The 24,158-nt window shown below is 42.2% G+C and overlaps 1 protein-coding gene across 1 annotated transcript in view; it reads left to right on the forward strand.

Moving 5' to 3' along the window:
* Positions 1–24,158, forward strand: part of LOC139377456 (rhomboid-related protein 1-like) — a 59,651-nt gene that overhangs the window by 25,110 nt on the left and 10,383 nt on the right. The window contains exons 4-5 of the mRNA XM_071120486.1: positions 215–363; positions 656–768. Coding sequence (XP_070976587.1) covers positions 215–363; positions 656–768 — 262 coding nt within the window. The remainder of the gene's footprint in view (positions 1–214; positions 364–655; positions 769–24,158) is intronic.

Genomic DNA, 24,158 nt, shown 5'->3' on the forward strand with positions numbered 1-24,158 from the left:
TCTCTTGTTGGTGCCAATGGAAGTCACCAACCGAGGCAAGGCATACGGCGTTCGAAAAAAGACAACATTCATGGCATTTATTAGCAAAATCACAATATGTTTTGGCACTGCAATTTCTTGGCTCTCATAACAGAAATCTGTATTATATGATATCAATGAGTGTCTGAATGAAGAGACGTGGGTGTGAACCAGCGTGTGTCGTCTCTCCCGTCAGATCATCGTGTTCATGTGTTATGGCATCATGCTGAATAAGTGGGTTCTGCAGACGTACCAGCCAGACTTCATGAAGAGCCCCCTGGTGTACCACCCCAGACACCGCCACCAGGTCTGGCGCTTCTTCAGCTACATGTTCATGCACGTTGGGTAAGAGACCACCCCACCTGATTCACATACACACGTGCACCTATACATGCGCGCACACGCACACACACACACACACACACACACACACACACACACACACACAGTGTGAAGCAACATGAATTGATAATGGAAGGCATTGACCGATAATGCATTAGATAGGATTGATGGTGATAGATGACTACTGTAGTTAACATTGATGAAGTGTCTAGACTAAAGGAGCTGATGAAAATTATATGCATAATTAATCTGTTATTGAGACCAGAATCATCCTCCTGTTCACTGCGTCTCTCAGGTTGGAGCAGCTGGGGTTCAACGCTCTGCTCCAGCTGATGATCGGAGTTCCCTTGGAGATGGTCCACGGCATCCTACGCATCAGTCTGCTGTACATGGCCGGTGTTGTGGCAGGTGAGTGTCAGTGTGTTAGCAACGTTGGTTGATGTGATAGTATTGTTGTTAATTGTGTTAGTAACCCTGTATTTTAGTGCTGATAGTACTGTATCTTGGTACTTTGGTGTTTTAGTATATGAATCTGTTGATGTAGTAATATTTTAGTTCCTTGGTGTGTTAGTCTGTTCCACATGGCTGGTACGTTGGCCATAAAATGTTCACTACCGTTCAAAAGTTTGGGGTCTCTTAGAAATGTCCTTGTTTTTGAAAGAAAAGCACATTTTTTGTCCATTTAAAATAACATCAAATTGATGAGAAATACAGTGTAGACATGGTTAATGTTGTAAATGACTATTGTAGCTGGAAACGGCAGATTTCTTATGGAATACCTACGTAGGCGTACAGAGGCCCATTGTCAGCAACCATCACTCCTGTGTCCAATGGCACGTTGTGTTAGCTAATCCAAGTTTATCATTTTAAAAGGCTAAATGATCTTAAAAAAAAACTTTTGCAATTGTTAGCACAGCTGAAAACTGTTGTTCTGATTAAACAAGCAATAAAACTGGCCTTCTTTAGACTAGTTGAGTATCTGGAGCATCAGCATTTGTGGGTTCGATTACAGGCTCAAAATGTCCAGAATCAAATAACTTTGTTCTGAAACTCGTCAGTCTATTCTTGTTCTGAGAAATTAAGGCTATTCCATGCGAGAAATTGTCAAGAAATTGAAGATCTCGTTCAACGCTGTGTACTACTCCCTTCACAGAACAGAGCAAACTGGTTCTAACCAGAATAGAAAGAGGAGTGGGAGGCACCGGTGCACAACTGAGCAAGAGAACAAGTACATTAGCGTGTCTAGTTTGAGAAACAGACGCCTCACAAGTCCTCAACTGGCTTCATTAAATAGTACCCACAAAACACCAGTCTCAACGTCAAAAGTGAAGAGGCGACTCCGAGATGCCGGCCTTCTGACGCGTAAAACCCTTGTTTCTTAGTACTGTATCTCTTTTATGTCCACTCTGCATGATTTTGTTTTCTGACGTTGTAAATCACTTTCTCTCTGACTTGTACTTGTATCAGAAGCTGAAGCCTAATTCCAATTGAGCGATATTCATTCATTTTGTACTGTTTTTCTATTGTCTACTAAAAACATTGATTCTTTCACTACCCTTATTTCCCTCCTAGCATCGTTCAACTCCTCGTGCTCCCTGAAATTTACACACACCTGCACGTGCACGCATGCCCACACAAACACACACACACACAGTACATGCTCATGCTTTTATTTATTTTTGTGATGATGACAGACCTGGGCCAGGTTGCAGTTTTAAATGAGAACTTGTTCTTAACTAGCCTACCTGGTTAAATAAAGGTGAAATAAAGTACATTTAAAAATGAATCGTAGAAAGGCAGAAAAAGAAGAAAAAAGTGAGCCAGTGAGGCAGAGGATTTTAGGCCTCCTCTCTTTGGGTATTAGCCTAAGTGCAGCCAAAACTGAAGTAGGAGGAAAAGCAGTAGAAGGTCTGTTTTCAAGCAGGTAGATCAGCGCCTGGGGAGCTTGGGGTCTACATGCACAGCCGGGGGTCAAACTCACAGGTTCAGGCAGGGTTTTAGGGCAGCTAATGATGAGGCACACGTAATAAAGGGAGTTATGAGAGACCGAGGATTCACGTCCAGGTGCGAGGTCAGTGGGGCCAAACGCCCTGGCTCTAGGCACAGTGGGAGAGTAATAAAGACCCGGATCCCGAGCCCTCCTGCCTTCAGCTAACAGTTTTACATGAAAAGAACAGGCAGACATCAAACAGAGGAAAAGAGGGGGGACAAGTAAGTGAGCAAGTGGTGCTGACTCTTCCACTGGAGTTTTAGTGTGGCTCATTTAATGCCAAATGCCATATAGCAAGGTTTATAGCTTTATGCTGTTGGAATTAATTGTCTGTTTGAGTTAAGGCAGAGTAGCAACCTCCATTAACATATTGTGAGCAATCGTAACAATAAATGTTCCACTGTGCTTTATATGGTTTATTCCGTGTGTGTGTGTGTGTGTGTGTGTGTGTGTGTGTGTGTGTGTGTGTGTGTGTGTGTGTGTGTGTGTGTGTGTGTGTGTGTGTGTGTGTGTGTGTGTGTGTGTGTGTGTGTGTGTGTGTGTGTGTGTGTGTGAGTGTGAGTGAGGGGGGGGGGGGGGGGGTGTATGTCCGAATGTATGTATGTCTGTCTTTGTAAAGTTACTGCATAGCTCGGGGAGAACAACCGTGTCTGTTTCCCAGAAATCTCCGGTCTGATTGTTTGTGGACGCCGTAAGCCTTGTGTTACCAGACTGATTACCGCTGCGCTAGACTTACCGTTGTTCTAGCAAAACAGAATGTCATCTCGCAAGACTTCTGGATGGTTGTACCAGGTTAATAAAAATTGCCCAGGGATACAGATGACTTGGGATAACTTTTTTATTTCTCTTTCCATTCTGTAGCCTTTGTTTATCTCATGTTAATATTCATGTTCTGTTCAATCATGTCAGCATTTGTTTGTTCTTGTAAAACAGTAGAGCTCACCGGGTTTAGTTGTGCTTCGAGATTACATCCTCAGGGAGACCTTCAGCAGGTAGTGTGTGTGTGCGTGCGTGTTACAGGGCGGTACAAGAGTTAAAGGGATTAGATTATACACAGTAGACATCTCCGACCTATGCATAGTAGTTATTTTCTGTTTTTTTGAGTAACTATACCATCAGTTCTTCACATAATGTGGAGGATGAGGAATCCTAGCTAGGTCATGAGCTGCTCTGCGTGGTGCTGATTTTCAGTGTTCATGAATTCATTAATGTAATAGTCGGTTACTGGACATGGCCTAGTGTTTGCAAGTGTAGATATGCTTATACTTGCATTAGTGCGTAGGTGTTGACTGAAAAGCAGTTGATCCTGTAGGCTTATTGGGACCCTAGCCAGTTTCAGTCATTGTGTACTGCTACTGTATCCCACTGTAAACCCCCAAAACCTGTGAAGATTTGTGAAAAAAATCCATACTGTTGCTCCCATATCAAGACATTAATTCAAACAAGAATAAGAAATATGGATGGCTTTGCGCTGATGCTGATGCTGATTCTCAATTCTAAAATGGTGTCAGTCCATCATTGAGATCTCTCTTAATGGGATCGATTCAGGAGCATTCAGTTGGTCATCAAGTTGTCAATGTGATAAAAAATAAAGCCTGTAAGAATGATTCAAACCTGAGACTGGGCTAAATAGATTTTTTGTTTTCTCTGTTCCTCGGTTTTGGTGAAATGGCTATAATATTTTTTTTAATTGCCTTGTTTTTTTTTTAGCTAAAATATTATCACTTGTTTTGTAAGCCCAGGAGGTGTGAGTGTTTCACTGCAATACAAGTCTAGGCAAGTCTTTTTACATTTGTCTCAGTTTCATCAGGTCGCGGAGACCCAATAAATCTGTATTAAGGAGTCCACATTGTATTTCTCTAATGGTCATTTAAAGACATGGGAATTTGATGCACCGTTATGTGAGATGGATTACTTATCCTTTGTATTTTAGATATTTTTTATCTGAATAAAATGTTAGAGTCCTCTGCCCTCTTTAATCTCTTCCCAGGAAGTTGATTTGAATGAGTGCCATCGTGAATACCTGGTATGGCCGTGATGGAGTAGAGGGGTCCGATCAGACAACAAGTTGACAGTTATTTTCCCTTCATGCTGTGCAATGTAGAACAACTTTGAGCCAGCCTATAGGGAAAGGGAGAATAAGAGCAGAGGAAAGTAGAAGGGGGGGGGGGGGGGTGTTAGAGGAGGACAGAAGAGGGTGCAGAGAACACAAGGCTAGATAAATCCCCTCAGGTGCCAGGGAGAGGTGACTCTAACACCCTGACCCTAACTCAGGCTCTGACTCCTGGTGGAAGGATATTTATTATTCACTGTGGCCCTGAGGGAGGAAGAGAGAAAGATAGATAGAGAGCGAGAGATGGAGGAAACATGAACCACTCTTCTAGCTTATGTACTTGTCAATTTGGCTTTGCTTCAGCCAGTTGAGTCACTTGCTTCATTATACTTCTTGTTCTTTTGGTTCTTTGAATGCATTGATGGTGTTGTGTGGGCTCAGTTGTCACTAACACTACACAGTACATTAGCAGAATAGCCTGTATGAACTAAGTTCTGTTTGAGTGCATGTAACCCTTTAATATTAGCCATGGAGCCCTGTATTGTGTATAGATCCTGGTGTTGCATAAAGGCCCTGCCTTGTGTGCGGTTCTGTGGCTGTAAGCCCCTCTGATGTAGTCTCTTGGCGGTGGGGTAGTGTGATTGTGCATTGAGGAGGCAGGCAGGGTGACCTTGGCGCGGTGCAGCTGGCTCATTGGCTGCCGGTGTGATTATGGTAATCCCCCAGCCCTCCTCCATGGGGCCCTCCTCATCGTCAACCTCACCACACAATGTGGCACCATCCAGGCTCACTTCCTCTCCTAGCCTTATTCCCCCTCATCAATCTACACACAATACCCCGTACTGACAAAGCAAAAAGAGACATTTTTGCAAATTAATAAATACATATCACGTATTCAGACCCTTTACTTAGTACTTTGTTGAAGCACCTTTGGTAGCGATTACAGCCTCGAGTCTTCTTGGGTATGACGGTACAAGCTTGGTACACCTGCAGATCCTCTCAAGCTCTGTCAGGTTGGATGGGGAGCTCTAGCTGGGCCACTCAAGGACATTCAGAGACTTGTCCTGAAGCCACTCCTGCGTTGTCTTGGCTGTGTGCTTAGGGTCGTTGTTCTGTTGGAAGGCCATCCTTCACTCCAGTCTGAGGTCCTGAGCACTCGCTCTGAAGCAGGTTTTCATCAAGGATCTCTCTGTACTTTGCTCCTTTCATCTTTCCCTCGATCCTGACTAATCTCCCAGTCACTGCTGCTGAAAAACATCCCCACAGCTTCACCGTAGGGATGGTGCCAGGTTTCCTCAAGACGTGACGCTTGGCATTCAGGCCAAAGAGTTCAATCTTGGTTTCATCAGACCAGAGAATTTGTTTTTTTATGGTCTGAGAGTTCTTTAGGTACCTTTTGACAAACTCCAAGCGGGCTGTCATGTGCCTTTTTACTGAGGAGTGGCTTCCATCTGGCCACTCTAACATAAAGGCCTGATTGATGGAGTTCTACAGAGATGGTTGTCCTTCTGGAAGGTGCTCACATCTCCACAGAGCTCTGTCAGAGTGACCATCAGGTTCTTGGTCGACTCCCTGACCAAGGCCCTTCTCACCCAATTGCTCAGTTTGACCGGGCAGCCAGCTCTAGGAATAGTCTTGGCGGTTCCAAACGTCTTCCATTTAAGAATGATGGAGGCCACTGTGTTCTTGGGGACCTTTAATGCTGCAGAAATGTTTTGGTATCATTCCCCAGATCTGTGTCTTGACATAATCCTGTCTCTGAGCTCTATGGACAATTACTTGACCCAATGGCTTGGTTTTTGCTCTGACATGCACTGTCAACTGTGAGACCTTATATAAACAGGTGACCAATCAATTGAATGTACCACAGGTGGACTCCAATCAAGTTGTAGAAACATCTCATGGATGATCAATGGAAGCAGGATGCACCTGAGCTCAATTTTGAGTCTCATAGCAAAGTGTCTGAATACTTATAAGGTATTTGTTTTAATTTTTATAAATTAGCAAACATTTCTAAAAACCTGTTTTCACTTTGTAATGATGGTGTATTGTGTGTAGATTAATGAGGGAAACAAATCATTTAATACATTTTAGAATAAGGCTGTAACGTAACAAAATGTGGAAAAAGGGAAGGGGTCTGAATACTTCCTGAATGCTCTGTATATTCTACTTCTGTGGGTTATCCTGTCCAGTCTAGTCCAGGTGCGTTCTGTTTGCTTTCTAGAGCACAGGAATGTATTTCATTAGTTATTTTTTTTTTAAACAGTGAATAATTTTCTCCCAAGTGTCTTTTGTGTCTGTTTGCTGAAAAGCTGTTGTGACTGAGGACGAGATTGGTCGTGACCAGAGTCTATTCGGACACATATCAGCAACCACTGGTATGCATTCGCACACACACAGACACAGTACAGTACACACACACACTATAATATACACCACACTTACTCTCATTTACGCTAAACACACACACACATCCACGTGCACACCCAGGCGTCAGATGTGATTATATCTGGCCTGGTGCTGGTGCTGTGTTGCCTGGTGCCTGGTGTTGCCTGATGCCTGGTGCTGTGTTGAATGGTCTCTCCTCTCAGCAGCTCTGAGGATGTGACTGCGGGAGACTATAGATTTTTCTTGGTGGCCCCTGTGCTCTCAGGAAAACATACATATTATCAGGTTTTTCCCTGCCTGGCAAGTTTGGGCGGAGCAGAACACTGCCTGCGATAGAATAAACTGACTCAATCTCCGAGGAGACCGAGGGCAAAGTGTCTTTGGACCGGGTGTTTTAGCACATATGTACGAGTTTTATATGCCTGTGCGATTAAGCGCTGCTCTCAGGGCCCTGATGTTGATATAACTGCTTTTGTTTTGACACAGTGTTTTGGAAACCCATTGATTCTATGGAACTCAGCTGTGTGTTTAGAATGGGCTTTTGTGTTGTGTATTGGCCCTAAATGTTGTCTGTCTGGCGTATAGGGACTCTGGTGGTTTGTTTTGACTGGATATACAGGTGCGAGTGTTGTTTATCTTCGATATCTATGGGAATTAGCGTTTGTATCCCGTTGGTGGCCTTGTGAACTGGGGATGATGATTAAAAGGCCTCGGTCTCCTCTTTCCATTAAGGTCATTCTAAGGTTGAATATTTTCCTCTGTACTCGTATTCCACACCAAGCCAGAGAAATGGATAGTGGTGGCAGATTGGATGTGGACTGATTGTACATTGTGCGGCTCCCCTTTGAAGAAAAGCCACAGATAGTAGAATGAGGATGTATCCCTTATGTCTCTGTGCCGTCAGGGAGAGGAAGCGTTCATCTCTATCCCTGTTGTACCATCATCTTTTAAACAAACTTCCTCAGACTGACAGGATCATTATAGTTCAAATGGGACTAGAAAATGGGCGCCCATTCGAGTAATGACCTTTAGAGTTATGAGCATGTCAAATAGAGGATAGGGTAGACAAAAGCCCATGTGACAGATGGCTAGCCTCCAGTCATGTCACCCCCGCCACCCTCTACCACCCTCCCCTCCCTTCTACCTCTCAACATCAGCAGAGTTCCTAGATGCCCTTGTCTTGATGTGTATGACTCTTGTTGTGTAATTACTGCAGACACCACTCAAACAAAAATCATTTTGATAAAGGAACAAAAGCACGTCTTTACAGATCTAGGCTATGTAAGCTTGAAAGGAAAATACCACTCCAAAACTATATTTTAGCATTGGTTTCATTAGTTCTATATCTTGGAAACTTGATTGCTGACATCCAAAACATTTTGGGACTTTATCAACAGTAGAATAATGAAACAGATACCAAATGATTGTTTTGGAGTGGTATTTTCCTTTAAAGATACAGGCAGGCGTTCCATATGTGCTCATCCCAGTGTAACAGAACAATATGTTGTTGACCTCCTGACCCAAGCTCAGTCCTCTCATATGCACCGCTTGTGATCCTTCCCCATTGCAGTAAACTTGTGTTAATTTTACATTGTCAAGGTTGCTGATTAAGATCTCCTACTCATGTTTAATGTGGCTGCCTCCTCGGCTGCACTGTGAAAAGCACACTAATTAATCTGTGTCTCGTTAGAGGCTGTCAGTTTCACTTTCACTTTACCTGAGGAACATTAGATACTCCCCCTACTGTGGGTAGACCCCCCACCCCTTTGAGAAAACACGCATAGAAAGGCCTCTCCGGCCTTTTAAGTTTCTTGCCCTCTGCATTAACAGTATTTGTTCCTGTGGGCCTACTCTCTCACGCCTTCTTTCTCTCTTGCTCTTTCTCTCACTCTCTCCCTCCCTCCATTTCTGATTGGTAAATAAATCTGATCAAGCATTTCCCCAGTTTATTAGCAAGCCGAGGCAGCCTTTGGACAGGGACAGTGCTGACTACAGCACATCTTGCTTTGATGACCAGGAGATTGAATACATACAGGATAGATCTCCCAGCTAGCACATAATGGTCTGAGCACCATTCCCACAACATTCTGGGAATGGTGCAGGGTAGTTGCTTGGCATCGGAACATTATCACATTTAAGGAACTTGACAAAAAAAAAGTTATTTTCTTTCATAGAACGTTTCCTAAAAGTGCAAACATGATTTCATTTCAATTTAGCTAATGTTCTAAATCTTCAACTGGTTTGACGTTGGGAATATTCTCAATTAGCTCAGAGAACATTAAGAAACAATATTATTCTGTGGGAATTTCAATACTTCATCATAGTGTTTCTTACGGGTTTCCTCATGGTTCTATTTATCAAATGGTTCAGAGAATGTTATACAGTCTATAGGGGCGCTATTTCATTATTGGATAAAAAAACATGCCCGTTTTAAGCGCAATATTTTGTCACGAAAAGATGCTCGACTATGCATAGACTATGACAGCTTTGGAAAGAAAACAGTCTAACGTTTCCAAAACTGCAAAGAAATTATCTGTGAGTGCCACAGAACTCATTCTACAGGCGAAACCAAGATGAAACTTCGAACAGGAAATGAGCAGAAATCCTGAAGCTCTGTTTTCAAATGTCTCCTTATATGGCTGTGAATGCAGCAGGAACGAGTCTGCCCTTTCTGTCGTTTCTTCAAGATGTCTGCAGCATTGTGACGTATTTGTAGGCATATCATTGGAAGATTGGCCATAAGAGACTACATTTTCCAGGGGTCCGCCCGGTGTCCTTTGCCTAAATTCGTGCGTAATCTTCAATTGCGGTCATTTTCTCCTGGGATTCAGAACAGAAGCACACTTCCACGAAGGATATATCATCGAAGAGATATGTGAAAAACACCTTGAGGATTGGTTCTAAACAACGTTTGCCATGTTTCAGTCGATGTTATGGAGTTAATTTGGAAAAAAGTTTGGCGTATTGATGACTGGATTTTCGTTTTTTTTTGGTAGCCAAACGTGACGCACCAAACGGAGCGATTTCTTCTAAACAAATAATCTTTCAGGAAAAACTGAGCATTTGCTATCTAACAGTCTCCTCATTGAAAACATCTGAAGTTCTTCAAAGGTAAATGATTTTATTTGAATGCTTTTCTGTTTTTTGTGAAAATGTTGCCTGCTAAATGCTAACGATAATGCTAATGCTAAATGCTACGCTAGCTAGCTACTGTTACACAAATGATTGTGTTCCTATGGTTGAGAAGCATATTTTGAAAATCTGAGATGACAGTGTTGTTAACAAAAGGCTAAGCTTGAGAGCTAGCATATTTATTTCATTTAATTTGCGATTTTCATGAATAGTTAACGTTGCGTTATGCTAATGAGCTTGCCGGGATAAATACACTCCTGGATACAGGTTTTTTTGGTAGCCAAACGTGACGCACCAAACGGAGCGATTTCTCCTAAACAAATAATCTTTCAGGAAAAACTGAACATTCGCTATCTAACAGAGTCTCCTCATTGAAAACATCTGAAGTTCTTCAAAGGTAAATTATTTTATTTGAACGCTTTTCTGATTTTTGTGAAAATGTTGCCTACTAAATGCTAACGATAATGCTAACGCTAAATGCTACGCTAGCTAGCTACTGTTACACAAATGATTGTTTTCCTATGGTTGAGAAGCATATTTTGAAAATCTGAGATGACAGTGTTGTTAACAAAAGGCTAAGCTTGAGAGCTAGCATATTTATTTCATTTCATTTGCGATTTTCATGAATAGTTAACGTTGCGTTATGGTAATGAGCTTGAGTCTGTATTCACGATCCCGGATCCGGGATGGGTAGATCAGAGAGGTTAAGAAAACCTTGAACCTTTTCACACGTGCCAACACACGGGTGTGATCATTATACAGTGATCCTTGTAGCATTCGATCAGAACGCTTATTTAGAACGTCCAGTTTCGGTATGATGCATCAATCAGCATTTGAGCTGGCCACACTGTTTTTTTCAGAAACATTTTGCACAAACACAGTCCTTACAAAGTTATGTCCAGAATGTGAGCAGTTTATTTTTGGATGCAATGTTCAGACATTCACAGAAGTAGCTACAGCATAACACAATCATCCAAACCAGTAAAATGTAGGCTACATTTGTCCTAGCACTAACAGGAAAGATTGATATAACACAAGCGGTCGAATTTGTATAACTCTCGGCTGACAGAAACTACAATATGAATTAGCGAATAGCAATTACTATTTATAATTAATCACATCACGTGTGAGCTCACCATTGATCAAAATAATTGAGTAAAACACTTCCTGGAAATCAAAAGTAGACCGCCGATGGGTAGTTTCTGCACGCAGTCATGTTTGTTTTTTTCACAGAAACCAAAGATAAGAGGAGACGAGATGAGTTTGGTCTGTTTATAGGATGCATGTTGAAGGGGGTGTGTCTACCATCGTTCACATCCCACCATTCACTTCTAGAAGTTCTCGAAAAATGAGTGAACCTTTACTCACCTCATTTTGTTATAACATCTTTGGTCCCACAGACGATTACGTGAAACCCAGAATGCGCTGTATGTCAACAAACATTGCTCCACAAACAGCTGGAATTAGCTTAGCTCATCATAATCAGTACAAACTTCAAAAAAGTATTTTACACACGTGTCATTACAATCTATGCAAGAAGTTGAATGCATGTTTTGTCACCAGTACTTGAAAACATGTGAATAAAACAGTAAATATATAAGTAATTACCACACAAAACATTTTCTGATAGTGATTTATTGATACAAGTGTCGCGTGCAGGCAGACAATCACATAACCTTTCACTCCCACTCTGAGCCATTCAGTGTTGTTGTTTATGTATGTAATTAGTGAGCTAAGCTGTAGCATTAGCAATGTCTTTTAAAAGGAGACGACTCATAAATGCTGAAATTCTGGAGATTTAAAAAAATTCTGACAATGAGTCTGAGTATGAAAGTCAGGATTCAGATTCTGACAGTGACAGTGAGGAGCTGCCCCCCAGCCATTGAGAACTCTGAATCTGAGGACCCCTTGTCCACTGTCGAAGTCCCAGGTCCTTTTGAAGATGCTGGTGGTGATGGAGGCAGACCGACAGTGGATGAAGTACAGGAGTTCTGTGGTAGCTGGAAGGCTGCCAGCCATTTCACCCCTCCTGTCCCTGCTGTTTGCTTTGATGAGTCCCAGTCTGGAGTGCAAAGCCTCTTGCCATTTCCATCTCAGGCAGAGTGCTTCGAGTTGTTTCTGACAGAGGAGCTGGTGGAATACATAGTAGAGGATACCAATCGCTATGCCTTGGAGCTACAGGAGAAGAGAGAGCCAGGAGTGAGAGGGAAACTCGCTAAATGGGTGACAACGAAGGTTGCACATTTTGAGGTGGAAACCTTCCGTGGGAATTAACGGAAATATATGGGAATTAACGGGAATATATGGGAATTAACGGGAATATATGGGAATTAACGGGAATATATGCAAATTAATTGTAATTATTTAATTAAATGTAGATGTTTTTTGCATTGGATATATTTACCATATCATATGGAGACAGAAACATAAACCTTTTACATTATCATAAGTAGACATAATTGCAAATGATTAATTCAATCCTTCCAATAGAAATAAACAAATCTATTTAGTTATTTAACTTTAATTAAATGAGTTGACTCTTCACATGGGATGATTTCACTGAACAACAAAAGAAAGGGAATATTGAATGATCCCCAATGATCACTATCACATCTCCCAAAAACTGTTTCAACATACATCTGTGAAATGAAAGTCAAGAAACTAAAGCTTTGGTTGTATTCCTCTCAGGCTTCCATGTCTTCTCCCTGGACCTCTTCAATGTCCACCTCTTGAACATCAGACTCTGAGGCCTCATCTTCACTGTCACTTTCCCTCCTTGTTGAGGATGTCTCGTTATCAGGCTCAAAAAGCCATCAATTTCTCAACCCTTGTATTGGTCAGCCTGTTGCGTGCTTTGGTGTGTGTGTTCTCAAACAAGGACCAGTTGCGCTCTGAGGCGGCTGATGTTAGTGAGATTTGGAGGATGATGGAGGCAACAGGGGAAAGAGCCACAAAGTCCCTTTCACTAGGTGGCTGATGAGATATGTTGGCACGACTGCCAACGCTTAGATGTGTACTTCGCCAGACTGCCAAGAACCTTGCCCTCATCCAGGCCAAGGTGGCGAGACACGGTAGTGATGACACCATAGGCCTTGTTGATATCTGCACCAGACAGGATGCTCTTGCCAGCATACTTGGGGTCCAACATGTACGCTGTGGCATGTATTGGCTTCAGGCAGAAGTCTTCACGCTTTTGATGCATTTCAGAACTGCAGTTTCCTCTGCATGGAGCAACAGTGAAGTGGGCAGGGCAGCACGGATTTCTTCTCTTACATCTGCAAGCAGTCTGAACATCAGACAGGATGGCATTGTCTCCCTCAATCCGTGCAATGGCTACTGCTATAGGTTTCAGGAGTTTCAGGCTGCTTACCACTCTCTCCCAAAAAACTTCATCCAGGAGGATCCTCTTGATGGGGCTGTCCATATCGGTAGACTGTGATATAGCTATTTCTTGGAGAGACTCCTTCCCCTCCAGGAGACTGTCAAAATGATGACAACACCACCCCAATGGGTGTTGCTGGGCAGCTTCAATGTGGTGCTCTTATTCTTCTCACTTTGCTTGGTGAGGTAGATTGCTGCTATCGCCTGATGACCCTTCACATACCTAACCATTTCCTTGGCTCTCTTGTAGTGTATCCATTGTTTTCATGTCCTTGAGGAGCAGATTCAATGCATGAGCAGCACAGAGAATGGGTGTGATGTGAGGGTAGGACTCCTCCACTTTAAACCAAGCAGCCTTCATGTTCGCAGCATTGTCTGTCACCAGTGCAAATACCTTCTGTGGTCCAAGGTCATTGATGACTGCCTTCAGCTCAACTGCAATGTAGAGACCGGTGTGTCTGTTGTCCCTTGTGTCTGTGCTCTTGTAGAATACTGGTTGAGAGGTGGAGATGTAGTTAATTATTTCTTGCCCACGAACATTCGACCACCCATCAGAGATTATTGCAATACAGTCTGCTTTCTCTGTAATTTGCTTGACCTTCAATTGAGCTCTGTGGAACTCTGCATCCAGCAAATGAGTAGATAAAGCCTGTCTGGTTGGAGGAGTGTATGCTGGGCGAAGAACATTCAGAAATCTCTAACAATACACATTGCCTGTGAGCATCAAAGGTGAACCAGTTGCATACACAGCTCGAGCAAGACATTCATCAGTATTTCTCTGACTACGTTCCTCCATTGAGTCAAAAAAACTTCTGAATCAAGGAAGACTATGAGCTGTTGCTATCGATAAGGTGTCGTCTTTATCATTTTCACCTCAAATAGAAGTAGATAGACTTTTGTCAGAGGTTGCTTGTTGTGAGCGCTGAGGGAACTTTATGCACTCTGCCAGATGATTTTGCATCTTTGTTGCATTCTTCACATATGATTTGGTACAGTATTTGCAAATGTACCACCAATACTGCAATAAAATAGACAACTATTACATTACACATTGGCCTATGTGTTTTCTCGCTGTGTTTTCATCCAGTAAAACTGTTAAGGAGTGTACGCTAGCACACAAAAACTGGCCTCAATCTTCAGCTCCAAAGATGTCCAGCTCCAGTTATGATATTGTCAAATGCTGTTTGTGTGTTTGGTTTCTGAAAGTACATAATAAAGAGGAATTATTAGTAATTAGAATATATTATCAGGATATAGCAATAAAACAATATTACAAAGAAGTAACATAATAAACACTGCTATAAAAATAATATATTGCATTGGCAAAATCACAAATTTGTGTTATAACTGTAAGAAACAGTAACTGTTGATCACATGGGGGCAGAGCAAGGCAGAACAGAGCTATGCTAAATAGGCCAAACAAAAACAAACCATGGTCATAAATGTTGTATTTATTTAACTAGGAAAGTCATTTAAGAACAAATTATTATTTACAACAACGACCTACACCAGCCAAACTCGGGCGACGCTAGGCCAATTGTGCGCTGCCCTGTGGGACTCCCAATGACAGCCGGTTGTGATACAGCCTGAATTCGAACCAGGGGGTCTGTAGTGACGCCTCTAGCACTGAGATGCAGTGCCTTAGACCGCTACGCCACTTGGGAGTCAAAATACAACACAAGCGAATACTTCACTGACGCAATTAGCATTGTTTTACAGAACTAATAGAAGAATGTAGCTAGCTACATAAGCACAATTGAATATAACACCATAAAGGTTATGAAATGAGTAACGTTACCTTGCGTGTCCGCGGTTATAAGGAATATACACAAATATATTATGCTCCATACATACATGCATACATACAGTGAGCTACAGTAGAAACAACGTAACACAACTTACATAATCTATTATAACGTAATAAGGCACTTACTTGATTCAAATGCACACATTTCCAAAGTTATTATTAGTAATGAAAACAACAATGACTGCGATGCGGGCACCAGACCCTCATAGATATCATCCTAACCAACTTGCCCTCCAACTTGCCCTCTAAATACACCTCTGCTGTCTTCAACCAATATCTCAGCGATCACTGCCTCATTGCCTGCATCCGTAATGGGTTAGCGGTTAAACGACCTCCACTCATCACTGTCAAACGCTCCCTGAAATACTTCAGCGAGCAGGCCTTTCTAATCGACCTGGCCGGGGTATCCTGGAAGGATATTGATCTCATCCCGTCAGTAGAGGATGCCTGGTTATTTTTTTTAAATGCCTTCCTAACCATCTTAAATAAGCATGCCCCATTCAAGAAATTTAGAACCAGGAATAGATATAGCCCTTGGTTCTCCCCAGACCTGACTGCCCCTAACCAACACAAAAACATCCTATGGCGTTCTGCATTAGCATCGAACAGCCCCCATGATATGCAGCTGTTCAGGGAAGCTAGAAACCATTATACACAGGCAGTTCGAAAAGCCAAGGCTAGCTTTTTCAAGCAGAAATTTGCTTCCTGCAACACTAACTCAAAAAAGTTCTGGGACACTGTAAAGTCCATGGAGAATAAGAACACCTCCTCCCAGCTGCCCACTGCACTGAAGATAGGAAATACTGTCACCACTGATAAATCCACTATAATTTCAATAAGCATTTTTCTATGGCTGGCCATGCTTTCCACCTGGCTACTCCTACCCCGGTCAACAGCACTGCACCCCCCACAGCAACTTGCCCAAGCCTTCCCCATTTCTCCTTCTACCAAATCCAGTCAGCTGATGTTCTGAAAGAGCTGCAAAATCTGGACCCCTACAAATCAGCCGGGCTAGACAATCTGGACCCCTTCTTTCTAAAATTATCTGCCGAAATTGTTGCCACCACTATTACTAGCCTGTTCAACCTCTCTTTCCCAAAGATTGGAAAGCAGCTGCAGTCATCCCCCTCTTCAAAGGGGGGGACACTCTTGACCCAAACTGCTACAGACCTATATCCATCCTACCCTGCCTTTCTAAGGTCTTCGAAAGCCAAGTCAGCAAACAGATTACCGACCATTTTGAATCTCACCATACCTTCTCTGCTATGCAATCTGGTTTCAGAGCGGGTCATGGGTGCACCTCAGCCACGCTCAAGGACCTAAATGATATCTTAACCGCCATCGATAAGAAACATTACTGTGCAGCCGTATTCATTGATCTGGCCAAGGCTTTCGACTCAATCACCACATCCTCATCGGCAGACTCGACAGCCTTGGTTTCTCAAATGATTGCCTCGCCTGGTTCACCAACTACTTCTCTGATAGAGTTCAATGTGTCAAATCAGAGGGTCTGCTGTCCGGACCTCTGGCAGTCTCTATGGGGGTGCCACAGGGTTCAATTCTTGGACAGACTCTCTTCTCTATATACATCAATGATGTCGCTCTTGCTGCTGGTGAGTCTCTGATCCACCTCTACGCAGACGACACCATTCTGTATACTTCTGGCCCTTCTTTGGACACTGTGTTAACAACCCTCCAGGCAAGCTTCAATGCCATACAACTCTCCTTCTGTGGCCTCCAATTGCTCTTAAATACAAGTAAAACTAAATGCATGCTCTTCAACCGATCGCTGCCTGCACCTGCCCACCTGTCCAACATCGCTACTCTGGACGGCTCTGACGTGGACAACTACAAATACCTAGGTGTCTGGTTAGACTGTAAACTCTCCTTCCAGACCCACATCAAACATCTCCAATCCAAAGTTAAATCTAGTATTGGCTTCCTATTTCGCAACAAAGCATCCTTCACTCATGCTGCCAAACATACCCTTGTAAAACGGACCATCCTACCAATCCTCGACTTTGGCGATGTCATTTACAAAATAGCCTCCAATACCCTACTCAACAAATTGGATGCAGTCTATCACAGTGCAATCCGTTTTGTCACCAAAGCCCCATATACTACCCACGATTGCGACCTGTACGCTCTCGTTGGCTGGCCCTCGCTTCATACTCATCGCCAAACCCACTGGCTCCATGTCATCTACAAGACCCTGCTAGGTAAAGTCCCCCCTTATCTCAGCTCGCTGGTCACCATAGCATCACCCACCTGTAGCACGCGCTCCAGCAGGTATATCTCTCTGGTCACCCCCAAAACCAATTCTCTCTTTGGCCGCCTCTCCTTCCAGTTCTCTGCTGCCAATGACTGGAACGAACTACAAAAATCTCTAAAACTGGAAACACTTATCTCCCTCACTAGCTTTAAGCACCAACTGTCAGAGCAGCTCACATATTACTGCACCTGTACATAGCCCACCTATAATTTAGCCCAAACAACTACCTCTTTCCCTACTGTATTTATTTTATTTATTTATTTATTTTGCTCCTTTGCACCCCATTATTTTTATTTCTACTTTGCACATTCTTCCACTGCAAATCTACCATTCCAGTGTTTTACTTGCTATATTGTATTTACTTTGCCACCATGGCCTTTTTGCCTCCCTTATTTATCTCACCTCATTTGCTCACATCGTATATAGACTTGTTTATACTGTATTATTGACTGTATGTTTTTTTTACTCCATGTGTAACTCTGTGTCGTTGTATGTGTCAAACTGCTTTGCTTTATCTTGGCTAGGTCGCAATTGTAAATGAGAACTTGTTCTCAACTTGCCTACCTGGTTAAATAAAGGTGAAATCTAATTTAAATAAATAAGACGGAAAATGTGAACACGTGTGTGCAGATCTTGTTCTGACGGGAGATGCGCAAATGTCTGCAGACTTGAACTGCACAAACAATTGGGAAGTGCTTGGGGAATTTTGTCCGGATCAGAAATCCCCCCCCCCCCCCTAAAAAAGAAATTGTCCGCAAATGTAAAAAGTCCTACTTTTATGTGAATTAATGAGGAGGCTGAACAGACCGCAATTCAAAATGTTCTTTAGAAATTAAAAACTTGTTAGAAAATCTTTTGAAATTGACAAGTTGGAACAGCCAAAAATAAAAACAGTGCATTGGTTTGAGGGCAGCGTGGATGAATAAAAACTACAACTTTAATAACGTTCAGAGAACATTTTCAGAACATTAAAACTTTCCAGAAAAAAAACATGTGTAACATTTAAAGAACGTTTTAAGAATGTTATTAAAAACAGTGTTAACAAAACTCTCTCTATCCTATCTTGTCAAGTGTGTTCAGGTGTGTTAGCCCACTAATTGTGCACACCTGATCTTAATGAGTGCTTGTTTCCTTTCTAAATGAGGTATATTTGAATAGACTGATATGAACAGCTTTGTATGAGTAAAAAAACTAACATGGCATGCTAGCTCCGTATAAAAACGTTTGTAGAGTTTTACCAGTCGGGAAACTTATGGTTTCTTTCCCAGAACCAATGGGAAACCAAAAACGTACGTTCACACAACTTACAATGATCCAAATGTGTTAGATGGGCATGTACAAATAGGGCAACAAGAACTCAAACTAAGCAATTCTCTGATAGGATTGAAATAGCCTCTCTTGAAAAGAGCTCTGACAGGGAGACTTTCAGAGCTCTGAGTTTGGTTTAAAGCACCTGAATTTGATTTAAAGCTGAGGCAAAGTACAGTGTAGTACATTTGAACTGTTGGTATTGATTTAATGTATGCAACTAGTGTGATTTCACAGAAGTAGACACAATGTAGGATTATCAAAAAAATATGCAGTCTGGTTAATGGCAAATTATGTGGGATCAGATATCAGACACGGTCATCTCTTTTCTGTGACTTGAGAGCTCTGGCAAAATAAAAAGCCTATCCTTCCTTTCACAGTGGGCTATCAACCTAGAAGGAATGGAAGCACTGAGCACTGTCTCATGAAGTGTGTGAATCACATTAATAAATCACCACTAATTGTCCTTGCAGAGTCCCCTCCTGATTCACTTATTGACTCACCAATCAGGAAATGCTGCTCAGTGCATGTCAGTGCTCTGGGTCAATCAGTCCATTGGTGTCCTTGGCTGTCCTAACCGTTTGGGTCATATAATATAATATAAAATAGGTTGAAAATCCTACATCTGTTAGCCAAATGATCTGTCCAAAATCACCTCAAATGTGTAACGAGACAACAATACTTAAGCCTGTTGTGCTATAGAACTACTCTGTAAGGCAGCTATCCTTTTGAAAACACTAAACATGTTTGCTCTGAAAGCACTGAGGTGGATGCAGAGGCAGCTAGATGTGCCATGTTTTTCTCCCCTCTTAAGAGTAGAATGATTTTTATTGTATCATCTTTTGTTCTCTTCTGTAGCTGCCAGTTGGAGTGACTCAAGAGAAATGTAGCCTTAGGCAGTCAGCACTGGTCTTGGATCAGTGTCCCCTTCCCACATCAGAACCTTATCCATGATAACTCAAATGTGCATGGCTAGCCATTGCTTACGGGCATAATCTGCTAACATCACTGCTGTGCTGCTTGGTTTAGTTTGACAGGCAGAACCAGAGACAGTTCAGTATATATATATATATATATGGTAAAAATGCACTTTCTAAACATAACAAGATGATTCGTACTGTAAACACACACTGCACACACCTACATACAAAGAGCGGGGGGGTAAACTTGATGATGCTTAGAAAATCGTCCCAACAAATAAATCTGTGCTTGAACGGTAAACTGCCATCTCCACACAGAAAAAAATAATCTGAGACCTCACCTCTGGGCTCCTGCTGAGTGAGATATCCCTACGTCTCCAATTCCCTGTAAGCAGGAGAGCCCAGATGACAGGCCCTGGTTCATATATCCGAAGCAAGAGGGAGCCGTGTGAAACACTTCTGTCATCCCCACGGACTCCTTTGCTTCCCCTTTCTCCTTGCTCCCCCCACTTAACAACAGATGGAGTGTCCCCTCAGCGACTAGTGTCAGGTGGCAGCTCACTGGGATGTAGCCATGGCGTTGTAACTGCTCTGGCCGCTATAAACACTTATGTTATGACAGCATGCCAGTTTAGCTGCAGTACAACGTCAGGACTGCTCTCTGTGCTGTGTTTCATGGAAACTCAAGCATTTGTTCTGTGAATTCACTTTTTCAGTTCAAATAGACATCAAAGCTTCACATCCAGCTAGTCTCAGCTTGAAAAAGTGTGGGAGGGGGGCGTCTATGGAGAAATCTCCACATTCGATAAATGCTGTATTGGAGTTATAATTGAACCGCATTGACTTCATGTTTTTTGGGCTTTGAGGAAGACCTAAAAACATCTGAGAGTAGTCGTTGTTCGGGTGACCTACGTCCCCAATTTTTATTGGGGAGCCTTCTCTGGAAATGTCCCTGATTCAGCAATCAGAAAGAAAAAAGTAACTCTGAAGTTAAATCGCAGCTGATATTTCAATAGTCAAACGGATTTACAGTTAATTTGGAAAGTATTCAGACCCCCTGACTTTTATCACATTTTGTTCTATTTCAGCCTTATTCTAAAATTGATTAAACGTTTTTTTTCCCCTCATCTACGCACAAGACCCCATAATGACAAAGCGAAAACGGGTTTTTAGAAATGTTTGCAAAGGTATAAAAAAATGTAAAACAAATAACTTATTCAGACCATATGCTATGAGACTCGAAATTGAGCCGAGGTGCATCCTGTTTCCATTGATCATAATTGAGATGTTTCTACACCTGTGGTAATTTTAAATTGATTGGACATGATTTGGAAAGGCACATACCTGTCTATATATGGTCCCACAGTTGACAGTGCATGTCAGACCAAAAACCAAGCCATGAGGTTGAAGGAATTGTCCATAGAGCTCCGATTACAGGATTGTGTCGAGGCACAGATCTGGGGAAAGGTGCCAAAAGAATGATGTAGCATTGAAGGTCCCCAAGAACACAGTGGCCTTGGTTAGGGAGGTGACCAATAAGCCGATGGTCACTCTGACAGAGTTCCTCTTTGGAGATGGGAGAACCTTCCAGAAGGACTATCTGCAGCACTTCACCAATCAGGTCTATATGGTAGAGTGGCCAGATGGAAGCCATTCCTCAGTAAAAGGCACATGACAGCCTGCTTGGACTCTCAGACCTTGAGAAACAAGATTCTCTGGTCTGATGAAACCAAGCTAGAACTCTTTGGCCTGAAAGCAAAGCGTCACGTCTGGAAGAAAACTGGCACCATCTCTACGGTGAAGCATGGTGGTGGCAGCATCATGCTGTGGGGATGTTTTTCAGCGTCAAGGACTGGGATACTAGTCAGGATCGAGGGAAAGATGAAAGGAGAAAAGTACAGAGAGATCCATGATGAAAACCTTCTCCAGAGCGTTCAGAACCTCAGACTTGGGCGAAGGTTCTATTGACTTCCAACAGGACAATGACCCTAAGCACGCAGCAAAGACAGAAGGAGTGGCTTCGGGACAAGTCTCTGAATGTCCTTGAGTGGCCCATCCAGAGCTCGGACTTGAACCCGATGGAACATCTCTGGAGAAACCTGAAAATAGCTGCGCGGCGACACTCCCCATCCAATCTGACAGAGCTTGAGAGGATCTGCAGAGAAGAATGGGAGAAACTCCCCAAATACAGGTGTGCCAAGGTTGTAGCATCATACCCAAGAAGACTTGAGGCTGTTATCGATGGCGAAGGTGCTTCAATAAAGTACTGCGTAAAGGCTCTGAATACTTATGTAAATGTGATATTTCAGTTATTAAAAAAAAAAAAAAAATCTCATTACGGGGTATTGCGTAGATTGAGGTGAGGAAAAAATATTTTAATCCATTTTAGAATAAGGCTCTATGTTGAAAAAGTCAAGGGGTCTGAATGCTTTCTGATTTCACTGTACATGTACAAATGTTGTCTATCCCTGTTCCAAACTCGTTTGAAGCTGCCAACCTTTTATGAGGACATTAATACATTGTAACCAGAACATGAACCACTGCCAGAAACTGTTTCAGCATAGGTTACAAACTTGGGGGATTCAGAAATTATTAAATGTAGGCTAAGAAAAATGTGGAGGGGGAATCCATTTCTGTATAATAATTAATAACACTGTTTGAAAGGACAAAAGCAAAAATGTATAGTTTGTAGTTCCACACCATAGAATTAGAATTTTCACGCAGCCCAATGTTTTTCCCCAGATGTTCATTTAAAAAAAATCTGGTCAACTTAGTCTGTGTGAAAGTTGCTCCAATTCTGTTTTTTCTTGACTTTAAAGAGATCAGAGCACATATGCCACTCCGTGTGTAATTGCAATTTCTTGGAACCACTAAAAATGAGGCCCCATGGATCTGTACAAGTCTTGAGCTGCTGCACCCACTTCATCAAGCCTTGTATCTTCCATAAATCTATGTAAAATGGACGTGTGAGTGTTGGGGGGATAAATGACTCAGGAAACGCACTCCAATTACCATTTATCATCAGATGATGATCACCACCACAGGCTCGACATGGCACTCTTTAAGGAGCTGTTCTAACTCTCTGTGGTCTCTCTGCGCGCACACACAGAACACCAATGGAACATGTGTTATAGATCTGAGATCAGAATGCCGGCACACCCCTGCTTTAATAAAAAAGTTACTTTTGTTTAATCAGCCCTTTTTCATTTCTGTTATCTGCTCATTTGCATACTTAACGATGGCTGATGGTGTCCTTGTGAGCAACTGCCACTGTAATTTACTGCTTAAGATTATTTTCTACTTCATAGCGAGTATCACTAAAACTATATTTACATGGTGACTGTATTGGCGGGTCAGTAGAACAACAGTGTGACACGTTGTAGAATGATTGCTATATCTTTATGGCTTGCACAGTTTCAGACTTGAAAACAAATTTTTCGACAAAGCACTTAAGTTTCACTGCGTGATTTGAGACAATAATTAGAGTGAAGGGAGGTTTTCATAAAAATTCCTGCTGTAAGTGCTGTGACAATTTGTTTCCTGCACAACTAGACAGTACCTGCTACCCATATAATTACATATAAATATAGTTCAACTGTAGAGATACTTCATTGTACTACATTTTTCCACTCCAGTCTTTGTCTGGTCACATTAGCTGTTTGCCCCATCATTTAGTTTGCCAGTGTCTGAACCACCTTAAATTAACCAATCGTTTTAAGTTCAGTCTTGCAAAGGAATTGGCCCATAGCCATGCTATGCATATTTCTGATTAGACTTTTCTCATGAATACAGCCAGTCTTATACAGAATTGATGAAATCATCCAGCTGACTGGTCTGAGTAGCATGTCTATTTTGGGAACCCAATTACATTTATCTTCCAGAGTAGTCATACTAGGCTTTTGTTATCATATTAAATGTTGTATAAGGTCATTCATTGGTGTTGGGCATTCATTGACAGTTTTCTTTAGCATCCTAAAGAAATCACAAATCTAATTCAATTCTACTTCTTTCTATAACACTTTCAGTCATTTGTGACAGAGAATGTATCAAAAGCCAATGCTCAAAGTTTCAGTATAATCTGCACGGGATCAAGAGGACTTCATGGTGTCGTGGCATTATAGCACGACAACATCATAAAGAAACCCTCTTATGGGCTCCGTGTAATGTGTAGATTACGGTCTTTGTAGCTGCCCATGAGGTTAATATGTGTCTAAGTATATACAATAACATTTTATGACTATGTTCTGTTCTGTTTAACATGACTGTTCTATTTTATGGGCCTGGTGGTGGTGCTGGGACCTGCACTACAGTGTAAGCATTTGCATAGTATGTGGGCGTAAAGAGGGCAAGTCGACTCATGCCAGACAGACAGACGGGATGTGTTATTTTGGTTTCTGGGTGATGTTGGAAGAAAGGTGACTGAAACGGCTGTTTGATGAGTAACCTAGCCCTCTCTTCTTCTTTTTCCCTCCCTCCCCCAACATGTTCCTCTTTCACTCATGCTTTCTCTCTTTCTGAACGTCTTCTCGCTCTCCCGCCATCTTTCT

Source organism: Oncorhynchus clarkii, chromosome 20 (genome assembly GCF_045791955.1).
Source record: "Oncorhynchus clarkii lewisi isolate Uvic-CL-2024 chromosome 20, UVic_Ocla_1.0, whole genome shotgun sequence".
Taxonomy (NCBI): domain Eukaryota; kingdom Metazoa; phylum Chordata; class Actinopteri; order Salmoniformes; family Salmonidae; genus Oncorhynchus; species Oncorhynchus clarkii.